General features: G+C 48.6%; 1 protein-coding gene across 2 annotated transcripts in view; it reads left to right on the forward strand.

The window, feature by feature from the left end:
• AGBL4 (AGBL carboxypeptidase 4) overlaps positions 1-18,201 on the forward strand; it is a gene marked incomplete at both ends in the record, with an annotated part of 1,409,253 nt that overhangs the window by 1,257,909 nt on the left and 133,143 nt on the right. For both annotated transcript variants that reach the window (XM_082661428.1, XM_082661429.1), the window contains 2 exons: positions 1,384-1,473; positions 12,138-12,252. In XM_082661428.1, the coding sequence (XP_082517554.1) occupies positions 1,384-1,473; positions 12,138-12,252 (205 nt within the window). The remainder of the gene's footprint in view (positions 1-1,383; positions 1,474-12,137; positions 12,253-18,201) is intronic.

Raw genomic sequence — 18,201 nt, forward strand, 5'->3', positions numbered from 1 at the left:
ACCTTTTACTGGATGATGAATATTGTGAATTATACATTGTTGAATATCTGGATTTTGTTGTCTTCCTTTAAAGACAGTTGGACTTTATGTAGCAGGCAGTCAATTTTGTTGTTGTTGCTGTTCAGCTTGATCCATCTGAGATTTATTTTAAATTTTTGTTAGAGTGAGTCTTGGGTGGTTTAGCCCCACCACTAAGGCTTGGCTCTTCTGGATTCTCTACCAAATGCCCTGAATGATCAATGCGGACTTCCACTTGGGAGGTGGGAGCTCAAATGATTCCTAGCCCTATGTGAGCCCTGAGAATGTGCAGTTCACAGCTCCCTGGTCGTTTTTTTCATGACATCATGGAGATTCACCCTGTATACGCACATCTTGGGACCCAGCAAAGACTCATGAGGACCCCTTTATGGATTCCTGGAACTCTTTTTCTACAGAGCTTCCTCTTCTCTGAAATATACAGAGTTTCCCCACAACCACCACCTGGTTCAGACTCCCTGAACTTCAATCTCAGTGAGATTTCCATGCTCTGTTGAGGATACCTCTCTCTGCTCTTTGGTCTGGGGTGGGCCTCCAGGCAAAACACCAGGGCACTCATGGGGCATGCCTCATTAGTTTTCCTTTTCTCATGAGTTAGTCTTGCTCATGAGTTAGTCTTGTTCAATGTCTGAAAAGAGTTGTTTTGTATATTTTGTCCAATCTTCTAGTTGCTTAAGGTGAGAGAGAAATCTGGTCCCTCTTACTTCATCAAGGCCAAACAGAACTTGGATTCTAATCTCAGCTCTACCCTATGTAGCTCTGTAGGTAGAACTTGAACAAGTTATATAACCTCTCTGAGCCCCAGTTTCTGTCTCAGTAAAAGAAGTATTAACTGTCATGTTTCTGTAAGGATTATAAATAATGTGTATAATGTGCCGGACACAAAAGGTGCTATTTAAGTGGCAGCTGCTACTATTACTAATATAAATAGCTACCTATTTTACTCCATCAGTTACTAAATTTTTACTGTGTACTAGGCAATATGTAAGCTTGTTAAATTATGACAACAACCCTATGAAGAAACTATCCACATTTATAGATTAACACATTGAAACTCAAAAAGGACACATAACTTGCCTAGTTTCATGGTCAGTGGATCTGGGATTTGACGTTGCTCTTATGACTTCTTCAGATGATTGTAACATTAATATGATCAATTGCACAGAAGAACAGAAATGTAGTTATTTAATATTGGGTGACCAGGAACATAATACAATTAGTGGTTTTAACCCAATGATTTAAGAGATAAATGTAAAGCACCCTTTCCCTGCCCCTCCCACACACATACATAACAACTCCCCATCTCAGCTGTCCTCCTTAGTAACCTACTTCCATTTTATCTTACAGACAACCTTTGGGAGGGGGCAGAGCAAAAGGTGGTATTCATCACAGGACGAATCCACCCAGGGGAAACACCCTCTTCATTTGTGTGTCAAGGTAAGTTGCAAGATCTCATGGGCATCCCGTGTCTCCCCCGCACATCCATCTGGGGCACTGTGATGGCCTCTGGGACAGTATGGTCACATGCAGAGTCCTTATCTTGGATGAGAATTTACTTCACTTCTCAAGAGGCTACACCTGATCTCCATTAGCATTTGTTTCACTAAATGTTCATCGACTACACGTATGCATGGAAGAATGGATGAATGAATGGATGGATGGGTGGATAGACAGATGAATAGGTAGAGTTCTCCTGTATGTGCTAGATTGAGGATGGGAGTCATAGAGTCGTCTGCACTTCCTAGCTTTGTTTTACATGTCTCCAGTGGTTTACAAAAAAATAAATCTGGTCTCCTTCCTCCCATCATCACCACCACCACCACCAACAATAAAAATTCTGGTCCCAGGTCAAATCATATATTGGCAGAAGTGTGGTGGGCTGGGGAAGTAAGAATTGAAAGTTATCTGTTCGTTCAGTCAATAATTCACTTAACAAACAGCTTTTGAAATACTGTACCAACCATGAGAAGGAATGCATGCTTCATATCAGACAACCAGAGGTAAATAAGAGGTAATTTCTCTTCTCAAATGTATCTGTTTGTAATTGAATTTTTATTTATTATTAAGTAGTTAATCCATATAAAATATATAGTCAGCAGTATATATACATGCATGTATATATATACACATATATATTCAATTAGTCAGCAATATAAATATATTCAATAGTGTACAAATAATAATTTAATGAATGCCCAAGTTCCCACCAGCTTAAGAAGCTGAATATTATCTATTCCTTTTAAATCCTGTCTTTCCTTCCCCCTCATACAAATAACCATCAACTTGAATTTTGTATTTGTCCTTCTTAATAGTTTTACTACACATGTAAGCATTCCTGAACAATGTATTTTTTAGTTTTGCATGTTTTTGAACTTTATAAAAATGGTATCATTCTGTATGTGTTGGAACTTGAATAGCTGTCATTCAATTGTTTTCATCATGTATTCTATTCCATGTCTGTCTATACCTCAACTTACCCATCCGTTCTCCTGAAGATGGACCATTAGGTTGTGTACAGTGTATTTTCTTACAGACAATGCTGATACAAATGTGTCCTATTTGTATCCCACAAATGTGATACATAGGTGTCGCCTTGTGGGCCTTGTGCACGTGTGCAGATACTTTTCTAGGGTGTATAACTGTGGAATGCAATTGCTCTGCAAGTGGCTCGGCCACTTCCCAGCAGTTCGGTTTCCTCAAATGTAAAATAAATTATTATATCAATATGTATCTGGGAAGGCTGTTATGAAACTGGCATGAGATGAATGTAAACAAACACCCAGTCCTGTGTCTGGCATACAGCAGGCCCTCAACAGATGTCACCCCCTTCCCCATGGGATCTGAGAAGATGAAGCAGGTAATCTGCTTTGTAAACTCTAAGGCACTCTGCAAACACATATGGGCCTTATTTTCCCCGTTCGTCTCCTTACAAGGCTGTGGTTAGGCACCACTTCCTCCCTCTTGGTTTCAGACACGGAGCCTGAGCTTCAGGGAGAGGAAGTGATTGCCCAAAGACAAGCAGCTCTTCAGAGGCATGGCTGGGGGGTCTCAACTCCCCGCTCCGGCCACCTTAGCTGCCTCCTTGGCATTCTCACTTCCAGCCTCCTTCTTCCCCGCACTGTCCTTGCAGTAACCTCTCGCAGGGCCCTCCTGCTTGGACCAACTTCTTTACTGGCAGCCATCTGTCAGTTACTAAACTTGGCAGCAGCCTGTTCCCCAGCTGATCAGATGCAACTCTTTTGTCCTTATTTGTGAAAAGACAGTAGCCTTACCATCAATACTTCATCCCTGGGAGCCCACACTTCCGTGCCCACCCCGTCTGTGGGCAGCAGACAGAGGGTAGGGTCACTATCCCATTTTACAGAGGAGGCCTGAGGCACAGAGAAGTCGAGAAGCTCCCAGGTGCTCCCTCTGTTGACCCTGGATGGTGCTGAGTTTATCGATAGACTCAGTGCTGTCTATCACTGAGGCTTTCAGTCAATGTTCGCTCCTTGACAGAGGCTTTAATGCCTTCCCACTACCTTCTCAGGATCAACTCCCAACTCCTTGGCATGACACTCACAATTCTCCATGGTGTGGCCCTTGCCAGGGGGCCTTGGCCTCATTATATCCCAGCTCCACACAACTTAATCCCTGGACAGTCTTCTCCCCACCACTGGGCCTTTGCACCTGCTGCCCCTCTGCCTAGGAGGTTTTGTGCCCACTCCCTTCAGCCCCCTGCTTTGTGCCTGCCTTGTGGGTTACCCAGTGGTCATCTTTTTGGCCCTGATCTGTTATGCATTTGATTTATATTTGTTGCTCTCCCTTTAAACCTAGCTGTTTGAGACCCAGGGCTGGATCTCAGAGTGTCATTTTCCACATCTGTAAAACGCGCATTGTCTTGTTCATTTCATGGGGCTGTTGTGAGGAACAAACGCTGTCTTGGCTCTCGGATGCTAAATCTGAGTCCAGAAAGAGGAACCTCCAGTTCACAGAACCAGTAAAGAGAGGAGGGGGCTTTGCGGCTGGGTCTGCCAAGCCTGTGCATGCTCTTTTGCTGGAGGAGGGAGGGGGCCTAGAAGGACTAGAGGGCCAAGCTTCCTGCCTGGAAGAGCAGAGTGTTCTGGCCACCCCACAACAACCAGTACATTTGACATGTGAGACTGGGAGGCTCAGGGGAGAGAGGTGGCTGACCCAGGATCACACAGCTAATTCATGGCGGATGTGACGCCGGGACCCATCTCCCCAGACCTGGTCTTCCTCTGTCCCTATCTCTGTAACTGCCACTTAAGACACACAATTCACCCTTCCTGAGGCAGCTCAAGACAGGCAGGATTCCCCCACTTCGCCAATGAGGAACTGAGGCATGGTCTTCCCCAAGGGCCTCCCAGCCCCCTGGCGACAGCCCAGACCACGGCCCCGTGGGGCTCAGCTAGGGCTTTCTTCCCTAGACCCAGCCCTCAGCTGGATTCCCCTCCCCAGCCCACCTTGTTCTGGGGAGGGCAGGGGGGTGGGTCTAAGGCCTGGAAGATTGATTGCCGAGGTACCTTTGGTTCTGTTAACTCTGTTTCCCCATTAACTGGCTCAGTGACCTTGAGTGGAGGACAAACATTTGGGGCCTGGTCATCCCCATCTGGCTGGGACCTCGGTTCTCACGGCTGAGCTGCTGATGCACCTGCTGCTGGGAGTAGAGTGAAGTCCTGTCGTGGCAGGGCTCTGGCGGGGGTGGCATTCGGCGGTGGGGGGGGGGGGTGCTGTGACTTCCTCAAGGCTCTGCATGTTGGGGAGACGGCTGCTTGTCAGTCACCCTCTACTGCCCCCAACCCCGCTCCTGGCCTCTGGGAGGCCAAACTGTCCTTGTTTTCCAACTACGGTGTGGGAGGTCAAGGTCACTCCCACGTGGCTCTGTAGCAGAGTGTGTGTGAGCTGTTGTCTCTGGGGCTACACCACCTGGATTTGAAGCCCGGCTCCCCCACTTGGTACAGGATGACCTTGGGGATGTCCTGTAACCTCTCCTTGCCTCAGTCCCCTTATCTCAAAAGGAGAATAATAATAGAGATCCTGCCTCATAGGGTTGTTGTGGAGATTAAATGAGTTAATAACCATAAAATACTTAAGATGGTACTTGGAATGCAGTAAGCACTGAAGAAGTGTTATTCGCAGGGGAGGAAGTAGCGTTCATGGAGCATCCGCAGGTGCCCAGGATGGTTCCTCTTATCCTTACTGGGAACCCAAACCCAGGCATGTGACTCCTGTACCACGTGCCCTGCCTTCCTGGCCTCCTTCCCAAGAGAGCCGTTAGCTAAACCCTCCTCGTTTACCCACGTGGGAGACCACGGAGCACGTCAGAAGTTCGGCCGGGACTGCACGTCAGATCTCCGACCTCCGGTTGAGTGAATATTCTTGCGCTGACGCTTTCTGGAGTTGTTGGCGCATGGCTCACTGAAAAGTCCCACCTGCAGAGCGCCTGCCCCTTCAGACCGTTCATAAATGAATCGGTTAAGCCCATGCATATGCCACACGACCGTGGAAGGTGTGCCACCCTCAGGAGACAGCAGGGGCGTGTGCATCGCTGAGGCTTTAGACTTGAGCAGCCCTGAGTCGGAATCCTACCACTTCACCTCCGCTCTGGGGACCCTCGCTCGGCAAGTCCTCAACTCTCGCAGCCTGTTTCTCTGCCTATAAAATGCGGCAGCAACGTGGTCCTCCAGGAGCTGCTGTGAGGATTCAGGGAGCCCTGCTCAACGTGCCAAGGGGCCCACCAGGCCCTCCCTCTGGGAGCTCACTCTTCCGGGGTGTCCTGTGCGGGCAGGGAGAGGAGGCGGGGAATACACACACACACACTCACAACCACCAGGACACCAGGACCCAGCACAACCCAGCATTTCCCACAGTGAGGTGGTGACCGATGCCCCTTTCTCCCTCCCCTCCCCAACTCTGTTTTCCTCTCTCCCTCACCTGTTCTCCATCTTCCCCTTCCCCCTCTCTCCCATACAGCCTCACAGATGCCTGAAACCGGATCCCTAAGGGGTTGTCACGGGGCCTTTTGCTTCCCCAGACTTGTCCTTCCATTTGTGAAATGGGCAGCGTTGGGGATAAGAGGGTAAGAACTTAGATTCTGTGAACTTCACTCTCTTCAGGGCGAGACTGCCTGTGATTCCATAATTCGGGGCCCTTGGGCTCAGCTGAGGGCAGACAGGGGCCTGGTACACGGTCAGGGTGGGGTCTAGAGTGGCTCCTGCCACGTGACCCACATTCTGAGCCCAGCAGAGACCCCAGCCGACTGTCTTGCTTCAAGCCTGGGCTCTTCCCATTGCACTGTATTCTGCCTATTAGCCGGAAACAGCAACAGTAAACCTTATACAGAACTCTCTAGAGAAAAATCATGTGAGCATATATGCAAATCATCCTGCACATCACATGCAAATAGACTCCTGGCTCTTTCCATCTTGGCTTTGTGGAAAGGGCACCACTCTGAAGCCAGTAGAACTGGACCTGAATCCCAGCCAGGCCCCTGTGAGACACTCAGCAAGTGTCTCACCCTCACTTTGTTTCCCTGTCTGCAAAACAGAGCCAGTGTAATTACAGGTCAACCCATCACTGGTCCATATTTTATTCATTCCTTTCTCATATATCTATTGAGGACTTTCCAGGCCCCAGTGCTGAGCTAGGCACTGACAAAATCATCGTAAAAATGTAGAGCTGTCCTTGCCCTCCTGGAGCTCACAGGCTGGAGAGAAAACAGATTTGCACAGCGGATGCAAGCCTCAATCCCCCAAACTCAGAGGTACTGGAAATATGACTTTCCTTACTTTTCTAAAACTGAACTCAGTTTCCATTTTGAGGCACCATTCTGCCAGGGGCCAGAAACTTAATCTCAGTCATTTTGGTGTCACCTTTCCCCAAGATTGTGTGATTTAAGCCAAGATTATTGATGCTCCTGGGGGTGGTAGACAAATAGTCTTGTCATCAGTGTCATCATCTATCCACACGGCTTCCCCTCCATCAGCGGCTTCCCCGTGACTCTCTGGGCTTTGGTCACTGCAGAGCCCCTGCAGGTCACCACCATGTCAGACCCTGCCTCCTGACTGCAGGCCTCTTTTATGTTTGCTGGCACTTTGCTAGGTCTGTGCCCCTATTGCCACCTTGTCACCCTTCGGGACATCTGTCCATTATTATAACTTCCCTCCAAACCACATTCCATGCTGTAGCCAGGGGAAACTCTCCAAAGCCCAGATCTGACCCTAACCTTGCAATGGCTCTCCTGTGCCCTTTATATTCTTCAGCAGGACTAACAAGTCCCCACTTACCTCTCCCGCTTCTCTCTCAACATCCTCCCACCCTCACACCTTCAACCAAACCAAATAAGAGCAATGAGTAAACAACAGACTTCCTATGTGCCAGACACTTTGCTAACATTAACTCACTGAGATCCTCACAATAACTCACATGGTAGTTATTATTATTATTTTCTTCGTAACTGAAGAGGAAACTGAGGAACCAAGAGCTTAAGACCACACAGCTAGTCCAGTTTCAGAGTCTGTGCCTTTCTTTCTTTCTTTCTTTCTTCCTTCCTTCCTTCCTTCCTTCCTTCCTTCCTTCCTTTCTTTTTGGCTGCGTTAGGTCTTCGTTGCTGCGCACAGGTTTTCTCTAGCTGCGGCAAGCGGAGGCTACTCTTTGTTGCAGTACGCGGGCTTTTCTTTGCGGCGTGCAATCTTCTCATTGCGGTGGCTTCTCTTGTTGCAGAGCATGGGCTCTAGGCATGTGGGCTTAGTAGTTGTGGTGCACGGGCTTAGTTGCTCCGCGTCATGTGGGATCTTCCCGGACAAGGGACCGAACCCGTGTCCCCTGCACTGGCAGGCAGATTCTTAACCACTGCACCACCGGGGAAGTCCCTCAGAGTCTGTGCCTTTAATTACAAAGCTATGCCCCCTGGAATTGAAGAGCTCTAGCAAACAGGCTGTCTTCTTTCTCACCTCCCAGCCTTTGTGTAAGACCCTCCCTCCCTGGGACACTGTCCCCTGGCACCCCTTTCATCTGGCTCACTCTACTCATCCTTTAAGTTGCCATGGCCTCTTCCTGACCCCCAGGCTGGGTCAGGAGTCCCCTGAGTTCCCAGAGCTCCCTGTGCTGTTCCCACCAGAGCCTTTGCCAGTGGGTACAGTGGGGGCTGCTTTCTCTCCATGCACCCTTTGAGCAGGAACCTCTCACGCATCTTGGAATGCCAAGCTCATGGCAGGGACCTGGCCCTGCGAATGTTTGTGCAATGAGTGATTATCAGCACAACTAACCCTCTACAGTAAGTCCCCTACATATGAATGAGTTCCATTCTGAGAGTACGTTCGTAAGTCCAATTTGTTCATAAGTCCAACAAAATTAGCCTAGGTACCCAACTGGCACAATTGGGTACAATTGGCCATAGAGTACTGTACTATAATAGGTTTATAATACTTTTCACACAAATAATACATAACAAACAAATGCAAAAAATAAAGAAAACATTTTAAATCTTACAGTACAGTACCTTGAAAAGTACAGTAGTGCAGTACAACATCTGGCATACAGGGACTGGCACTGAGTGAACAGGCAAGAAGAGTTACTGACTGGAGGAGGGAGAGGAGGTGGGAGATAGTAGAGCTGAAGGATCGTCAGCGATAGGACACGGAGGGCGAGCTGCAATGTCACTCATGCCTGACGCTGATGGCACAGGTTCTGGTTCCTTGCTGGATTCAATTCTATCTACCCTCTTGAAAAAATGATCCAGTGATGTCTGGGTAGTAGCTCTTTTTCTTCTCATCATAGATGACATGGTAGCATTGGATTGCATTCTGAACTGTTGCTGCAACCTTCATGTACCATTCTACATTCAGGTCCTGTGCCTCGGAAACTAACAGTGCCTCCTCAAATAAAGAAAATCCCCTTGCCATTTCTTGTGTCATGCATCTCTTCAGTTCTTCAGTTACTTCTTCTTCCTCTTGTCTCTCTTTGTCCTTTCTGTGGGCCTCCAGTTCCATCAGGTCTTCATTAGTAAGCTCCTCATGTTACACAGCAAGTTCAATGAAGTCATCCTCTTGCAAATCTAGCCTGAAATAAAGATACTGTACTACCGTACTCTATACAGTACTGTACAGTAGAGTATACAAAAGCATAACTACTTGTAGAGGATGCATGCACATGACAGTGTGCACGTGAACTAACTTATGTGATTGGACATTTGAACGCACGTTCGCATCTTTGAAAGTTCGCAACTTGAAAGTTCGAATGTAGGGGACTTACCGTACTTTGTTAAGGTTGAATGAATTCCTGGGACCAATCTATCAATAGGCATTTATTAGGCACCTGCTGTGTGCCTCGCGCTGAACCAAGTATACTGGGAGAGATAACAGTAATGGATGTTCAGTTGTGGTTTGCCTGGCGAGGGTCATCGTGGCCAGGCGAGGTTGGCAGGGCAGTGAGGTCTGCCGCCCAGCTTTCACTTCAGATCCTCTGCCACTTTTCCTTCTTCTCCTCCAGCCTCGCTAGCCTCCAGCCCTGCTTTCTTCCACCTTCCTGATTACATCGGTTCAAAGGAAAGGACCTGCAAACTTGTTTACTTAAGGGACAGAGACTGATTTTAAGGGGGTGGATTATGTCTCCCAGCAGGAGAGAGATGATTCTCCTCACTTAACAGATGAGAATTCTGCTACTCTGGGGGAGAGGAATGAAGTAGATGGAATCATAGGCTGTTGGTGTGGGTTGCATCCTTGGGAACCCCTGGATTCTTTCTTCTAAATTTATCAATGAACCAAAACTAGAACCGCAGTTCTCTAACTGCTGGTTTGTTGGCTTCTCCATTTGAGTATCCTTGTCCCCAAATCCCATAGTCAGTCAGCTTCACAGACAAGGACTCCTGGTTCTAAACTGCATTCTACTGTTTTAGTACTCCACTGCCTTTCAATCTTTGATCTGCGTGAGTTTATGAGAGCACATCACAGTGTTCAGGCGCTGTGCCAGGCAGTCAAAAGGCAGGGGTTCTAACACTGTCCCACATCAGTCTTCCAGATTCAGTGTTGTTACCTCTGTATCAAGACGAGGAAACTGGTCAGAGAAAGCTAACAACCGGTGAAGAGTCACAGGCAGGTCCCCAGGTCCACACGCTCTCTGCTTCCTCGGTCCATGCCGTGCTTGGGCCCATAGTGAGGGATGGCATTTCCTCTCCACTCAGACTTTCTCCGACATTCCTCCTCATACTTCTCTTCACTTACCACCCCCTCCCACACCAAATACAAGTGGAAGATCTCCTCCTAGTTTCCTGATCAATAGGAAAGACTCCTGTTGAACAGTATCTGACCTCAAGCCAAGAAATGAGTCTAAAACCTCTACTTTCCCTGCCCCATACTCACTCTGGGTGGCTGCAGCCTCCGGTCTGGCTTTGTTTCCTCTCATCCTTTTATTAGCTGCCTCATCGGCAGCCCAATTAACCTGCTCATCTGTGAAGGAGGATGGCTCACAATGAGCTCCTCCGTTTCCAGAAGCCATCCTCTGAGGCAGCACGGCCAGGCCCTGAGCACAGGCTGGCTCCTTGACGGAGGGCTGCCCCAGGAGCCAGGGTCAATTAGTGGACAGATTAAGCAATTACTAGCCCCTAACAAGGGTGCCTGGCATCATTACCCTGCCTGTTTACTGGCAAACTGCAGCTTTCATACGAAGACCAACAAATAAATTAGGGCATCTGGTCGACTGCCGCTTCGGCGGCGAAGTAAATGATGTCCAACTGGCTCTCGGCTGCCCGTGGATTCTCAGCCCCGGCCTAATGAAAAGCCCAAGATGTCCCTCACTGGCCATGGCAGCTCTGAATGTGCCTCTGAGCGACTTCTCATTCCAAGGGCTAAGTGCCTGCCGCTGGGCCTGTGGCTCGTTCTTAGTTACCCCGCTGCTTCCTCCTGTCTGGCTGTCAAAACCTACTTCTCTTTCAGGGCCCAGCTCAAAAGCTTCTTTCTCCTTGATGCCTTTCCTGCTCTCTCCAGCAGGAGAGGAGTTCTCCTTCTGTACTTTGGGAGGGTTTTGGACTCTCCTATCTCTTCCCAGCATTACAGGAATTTCATGGAATGCCAGAGCTCCATTTAGCCTACTTTTCTCGGGTCTCTGATGAATAAGTAGAAATGTGGAGAAAAGGAGGGACAAGGCAAGGACTCAGTTCTTGTTTTCTCACCCGCTCTCCTGTAGATATATGTGGGCCATCGCCAGGATATCAACGACAGCAGTGACAGAGTCAGGTTTGCCCTTCAGGACAATCCCTCTGGCTATAGTGATGAGGGCTCATTCTAGAGGTGGCTGCTGTCACCTAAGTCAGATGTGGTTGTTCTCATCCAGGCCAAGTATGATGGTGGCTTAGAATAGAAGAGAGGCAGAGGGATGGAGATGAGGGGCAGATTTGCTAGCTTCAAGGAAGAGACTTGGAGACCCCCTGAATGTGGGAGGCGGGTCATGGAGAATTCAACTCTTCTAAATCTGGTGGCCTGAAGGCGAGGTAGTTGTTGGTGCCAGTGAAAAGCAGAGAGGGCAGCCAGCCCCCGAGTGTGGGAACAGAGGACCCTCAAAGTGGGGAAAGGAGCAGGCTTGGGGACATTGACAAAACCTCCCTGTCCTCTTGTGACTTCTCCTTTGTGTTTCCTGGTGCGCCCATCAGCCGCTTGAGGACTGAGACCCCTAAGGTCCCTGACTCCATCGTCATCCAATCTGATGGCAGCCTTTAGCCAACAGCGCGTCCATTAGGGAGCAGCTCTAAAGTTATTGTTTAGAGTTATCCTGCCTCTCCCCCATCTCTGTCTGTCAAGACACAGGGGCCCCTCCAAGGCACAGCTCATATGCTGTCTTTTCCTGGAGGCCCACCCTGTGCTCTTTAGCAAGACATGCTCTCCCCCAGCCCATGAACTTCAATATTACATCTTGAACTGTCTCTTGGAAACAGAGATATTATTTGTAAAATTCACTGGGCAACACCTAGTCCACAGCCGTACATTCACAGTGGCTAACAACATAGGCCCAAATCACCTGTTGAGCTGTGTTTTCCCAGCCGAGGGAAATGTGCTCCTCCTTCCTGAAACACTTTGAGGTTAACCCAGGTGCTTCTCTTTCTCCAGGGATCATTGACTTCCTCATAAGCCAGCACCCTATTGCTCGTGCCCTACGGGAACACCTGGTCTTCAAGATTGCACCCATGCTCAACCCTGATGGCGTCTACCTGGGCAATTACAGGTGAGGGACGGGAGAGAATGCTTGGATGGTGGTGTGGAAGCAGGAAGAAAAAGGGGATAGGTTTCTGAGGAAGAATTTTCAGACGACCCATGAGTTCATTAGAGGAAGTTTCACTCTGGTCCTTGAGAATATGACTAATGGGCCTTGGCTGTTTCGTTCACAGTCACCTGAGGTCACTTGCTGGAGTTTTCTGGGCAGCTTGCCGGACCAGGAATCAGGGAACTTAATATCAGTTTTGGCACCTACTTCCTGCGTAACCTTGGGGAATTCACTTTCCCTCTCTGATGCATTGCAGTTTCTCTTGCATAATTAAGACAATAATTACTTACCTGGCAGGGCACTTGTGAGCATCAAAGGAAAAGGTGGCAATGAACGTGCTTTGCAGAATATCATATGGTGGTGATAAGGGTTACTGTTTTGTTTCCGGGTTTCTTCTTGGAGATTATTAATGAACGAGAGTAGCAACCCAGACCACGTGAACGGCATTTTGATTTGGTGTGGGCATACCGGCTAGCCCCACACTCACTCAGGCACTCACATCTTGAGCTCTTTCTCCTGGCTTAGCACCATAATTTACAGCTGAAAATTCCACTACCCGGGGAACCATCTGCTGAGAGAACATTGAATCCTCTGAGAGTGTTATTACCCTTATTTCACGGTTGAGGCAACAGACTGGCCCAAAGTCATACAACCAGTAAATCATTGACTGTCTAACTTCACTGCCTAAATTATACAGCTTGAGAGTTGATTAGTCCCACAACTCTCAAAGTAACATTCAAACTCCCCGGCTTTGACACAAAGTTCTGTGTGACCTGGTGCCTCACCTCCCACCCTCTGGTCATAGAACTGTTGCTCTGCTCACTCTAAGGGAGGCCTGGTTCCTTACACAGGTCCTGTTGGTGCCTGATACCTTACCTTCATAAAGACCCTCTGTCCAGAACCTCCTGGTCCCTTCCTCATTTCACTAACCCTTCCTCACAGCTCAGCTCATGCCTCTTCTTCTAGAAAACATTCTGCAAACCCCCAAACAGAATTGGTCCTTCCCTTCTCTGAGCTCCCACAGGCCTGGCTACCGAACATGTCTTATCCTATTGCATGGACCCCACTGGTCCTAAAGTCACCGGAGGGAAAGCACTGAGCCTTAATGGTCCTTGTGTCCCCGGTGCCTGTCAGCAGGGATCAGCACATAGTAGATGCTCAAAAAGAATTTGGTGGATATGAGAGAAGGAAAGGGATGACTTTACTGAGGAAGGCGCTGAGGCTCAGGTATGAGATGGGACTTGCCCAAGTTCAGTGGCAGAGCTCAGACCAGAACCCACATTGCCTGACATCCCATCAGGCCCATTTTAAACAGAGCTGGTTTCATGCTTTCCCAGAATGTGACAGTTGGGTCCACAGGGGCTTCCCAGTACCCCTGGGTATGAGTTAGAGAGAACCCATGGGATGCATGATGCCTTAATTAAAGACAGTTTTGCTTCCTCTCTTAACTGGCTCAAGCGATGGCTCATTAGCCCTGGCAGGTTTTATGGCTGCGGCAGGCCTGGGAGCAGTGCCTTCCCACCTTCGCTGGACAGAATACACTGTTAGTGATAATGTTGGTGGAAGGACCATTTGATTGATGTTAACGTTTATGTTTAATTACAAGAGCGGCCGTGGTCAGAGAGAGGTCAGGACTGTTCACTACACACACTTATTTATGTCATCATCTGCTGTCCCGGGATGACCAGTTGGAAAGAGGTCTGTGACCTTGGCCAAAATGCCTCCCCTCCCTGGGCTTCAGATGGCCAGGGGGCTGGTGCTGGGAAGCTGGCTGCTTCCTACATGCCCTCAAGCTGTCCAAATTTTGTGATTTGGGGATTTCAGGATAAAAGAGCTCCACTCCTCAGAAACGGTTCTGTACCGAAGTTTAAAAGCCCCGCGTTCTCCTAGTGAGAATGTGTGATTCTCGTTATGAGAGTTGAAGAAAATCTCTAACCACAGGCATTAGTCCTGTTGCTAAAATAGCTGAGTAGCAACAAAGAGCCTAGCATGAGCATTCACCATTCAAGTCTGGGAGAATGTAAAAAATAGTGACCAAGACTCCAGATGGATAACTTCAAGGTGCCTTAGAGGTCCTGTAGGCCAGCCCCAGCACGGTGTCCCGTGGTTTGGCTGGGACTTGTCCAGGCATCATGGGGGAAGAAAGATTTGGAGTTCAAGTGAATTTGGGAAACACAGAGTTAAGCAAAATTAAACAAGTTCTTTCACAATAAGACTTTTCAACAGGAATCCCAAGAGGGGAATATAGTGTCCAGTGTTGCCCAAAGGAACCCTTTTCCTAAAGAGCTCGCTACCCCTCCAGCCCATCACCCGCTCCACCACTACCCTGTCCCCAGAGGCTCAGGGTTTCTGAAACCCAATCTGGGAAAGGCCACTACGAGAATTCCGCTTGCCACCCAGCACCGTGTGTCAGGCGTTCACACACTTATTTGATCCTCATAGCAACTCTATGGAGGAGGGTCTCTGAAGCTTTCTCTGCTCGCAGATAATAAAAACCTAGTCCGATTAGCGTGAGTACAGGAGGAAAAGCCAGAGGGAGTCGGGGGGAGGAGCGAAGGACAGAAGGCGGCCAGTGGGAAGGAAGGATGCTTGTCAGAACCTCCGGGCAGCACACAGAACCCCACTCACAGACCGCCTCGCAGCACTGGGGTCAGCCCCACCTCCATCACGTGCTCCCTGACCTTCACTCTCTACACCTCCCCTCAGGACGTGCAGTCTCTCAAGCCTCAGTGACGTTGAATAAATAACCTGCCTTAAGTCGTGTGGCCTGTGAGGAGTGGGCAGGGGTGCAGGCGTGCCCCAGCCGAGCTGTGCTCCTGGGCTGTCCTATACCAGCTGCTGGCATCACACACGCCAGACCCAGTGGAGAGCCGCAGACAGGCCTGTCCTGCAGGCGCCTCTTCTCCCCCGACCCCGCTTCCTCTTCCTCCTTCTGCTTCCTCCACATTAAGGAACCATATAATCTAGTCTAGGAAGGAGAGTAAGACTTCCCAGATTTGATCACGCAAAGCTTTTATTTAATAATACAAGTACCGGGCTTCCTTGGCGGTGCAGTGGTTGAGAGTCCGCCTGCCGATGCAGGGGACGCGGGTTCGTGCCCCGGTCCAGGAGGATCCCACATGCCGCGGAGTGACTGGGCCCGTGAGCCATGGCCGCTGAGCCTGCGCGTCCGGAGCCTGTGCTCCGCAACGGGAGAGGCCACAGCAGGGAGAGGCCCGCATACAGCAAAAAAAAAAATAATAATAATAATAATACAAGTACCTATTCCATGGTATTTATAGTAGAATAGACAAGGTGCACTCTAGCAGTTAATGGCCGATGATGGCAGCTGTCCCATGAGAGAGAATGCATTTTACGTAAGAGAGCAGCAGTGTTTACTTACTACACTACTGTACGTGCTCCCAGACTCCGGCTTATGGGAGGAGTAGAGAGGGCCAAAGTTACAGCAACCACAGTGCACTCTCCAGGTGCCCTCTAGGACAGTTAGATGGTGTAACGGTAGAAACAATGATACTACGGCATCTAATAAAAACACAGAACGACTATACCCTCGTCTCACGTACTACACTCCAGCAACACTGGCCATTTTTTTCAGTTCAGGCCTGAGGTTTAATGCCACTCACAGAAAGGCCTGCCTAGATTCTCCAAAATAAATTCGGTCTCCCATTACACTCTTTCAGAGCACTCTGTACCGTCCTTTCAGAGCCCTGGCCCCAATTCGTAATCACGTGACTACCTATTTAATGACTGTCTCCACCTCTAGAGGATAAACTCTGTGAAGTCAGGACTTCATCCCCAAAGCCTGGCGTGGTGCCCAGCATAGAACTGGCCTTTGATATATATTATCTGAATGAATACGTACACACCACAGCAGTGTTTCGCAACTGTGCCATGGCACGGAGCTCCAGTCCCCAGGCAAAGTAGTCATCGCCACACGCCGTCAGCTCCCAACCCTTTAATTTCAGCAACACGGCCTCCTAACCCCAGTTGTTTTGATTTTATGCTGTTGTGATATAAATACTATGATGAGCTGCTGTAGTGATTTAGAGAACTCTGGGTTCAGAGGCACACTTCGTTATTGTATATTACATCCAAAAACCACCTTTCATCATTACCGTGACTCTCTGAGAAAGTCAGTTTTTATTGTACCCATTTGAGCAAAAGGGAAACCAAGTCTGCAGAGGTGAAGAGCCCGTTCAAGGTCCTATGGTGTGTCCAGGACTCTCCACACTCCCAGACACTGCCTGTGCCTTACAAGCTGGAGGTGGAAGCAGAGAACTAGCAGTCTAACTTTCCCCGCTCTCCTGAGTCTTCTAGTCTTGGGGCAAGACACTTCTCTCCCCTGGCCTCAGTGTCCCCCTGCCCTGTTGGAAGAGGAAAATGAAGTGAAAGGCACGCTTCGTCATTTAGAAGTACTAGGGAGAGGCTCTGTCAAGAATGGTACAGCGGGGCTTCCCTGGTGGCGCAGTGGTTGAGAGTCCACCTGCCGATGCAGGGGATATGGGATCGTGCCCCGGTCTGGGAGGATCCCACATGCCGCGGAGCTGCTGGGCCCGTGAGCCATGGCTGCTGAGCCTGCACGTCCGGAGCCTGTGCTCCGCACGGGAGAGGCCACAGCAGTGAGAGGCCCGCGTACCACAAAAAAATAATAATAATAATAATAAAAAAAAAGAATGGTACAGCTATAGCATGGATGAACCTTGGGGACATTATGCTAAGTGTAATAAGCCAGACACAAAAAGACAGATTTTTTGATTCCACTAATATGAAGTACTTAGAGTAGTCAAAATCATAGAGACAGAAAGTAGAATGGTGATTTCCAGGGGCTGGGTTGAGGAGCGGGGAAGAGAGTTACTGTTCAATGGGTATAGAGTTTTGGTTTTACAAGATGGAAAGAGTTTTGGAGATGGTTGCACAACATTATGAATACTTAATACCACTGAATTGTACACTTAAAAATGATGAAAATGGTAAATTTTATGTTATGTGCATTTTATCACAATAAAAAAATAATGGTATGACTTATCAATGCAATTTGAGCATCTTTGGAGAGTTCTAGGGGTATCTCAGGGCTAGGAGCTTTAAGGGATGAACGCTGTAACTTCAGGTGTCAGAGAGCCGAGAGCTACAAGGCAGTGGTTGGAAGGTCTTTGGGGTCGGGGGTGATGGGCCGAGTCAGGCTATGGCGGCTGGCGATTCTCACTGTGCTGCAGTAGGTGTGGCTGGTCCCACACAGTGCGATTCTTGCTCTCTCTCTCTCTGCCACGTTCTCCTCCCCATCACTTCCTTTACAGAGAAGACAACCTCCATCCCCACCTGTACCCCGCTGCGCCTGTGTGATGTGCGAGGTGCCTTGCATTTGGAAAACAGACTCTTCATCTCCATATGACAATATGAAACTCTGCATCGGGTTTGCCTTTCTTAATTAGGTGCTTGTCATTGTGTATTCCATAGAGCCACGTATAAGTAAATAGTCATAGACCTTTGAATAAATTTATTGGTTTTATTTATGTTTTTGGGCATAAAAATCTATAATTACCAGGTACAGGCTCCCTATAACCGGTATTTAATGACAATTACTTTTTGTTACCATAGAAATGAGTCCAAAGTAGTTACCCATAATTTCTCATTTCCCAAACCTCACACACGCTGAATTGCAATATTACCATAGTAATTGCCTATCAGTCATCGTAAAATACGCAGTTACCCAAAGGATAGCAGGATGCTGTGGAATTTCTCATTGTGGGGAAGCCTCAGTGCTTCTTGGGAGTGTGGAGGTGGGGGAGAGGAGTAGACCTCCATGGGTGGTGTAGAAATGATTCAGCTTTATCGCATGACACTGCAGACCCTGTGGAGGAAACGGATGCTGCTACGACCCGCAGACTCGCAACGCATCATGCCTCTCCGCCC

This window comes from Grampus griseus, assembly GCF_964374135.1.
Source record: "Grampus griseus genome assembly, chromosome: 1".
NCBI classification, from domain to species: domain Eukaryota; kingdom Metazoa; phylum Chordata; class Mammalia; order Artiodactyla; family Delphinidae; genus Grampus; species Grampus griseus.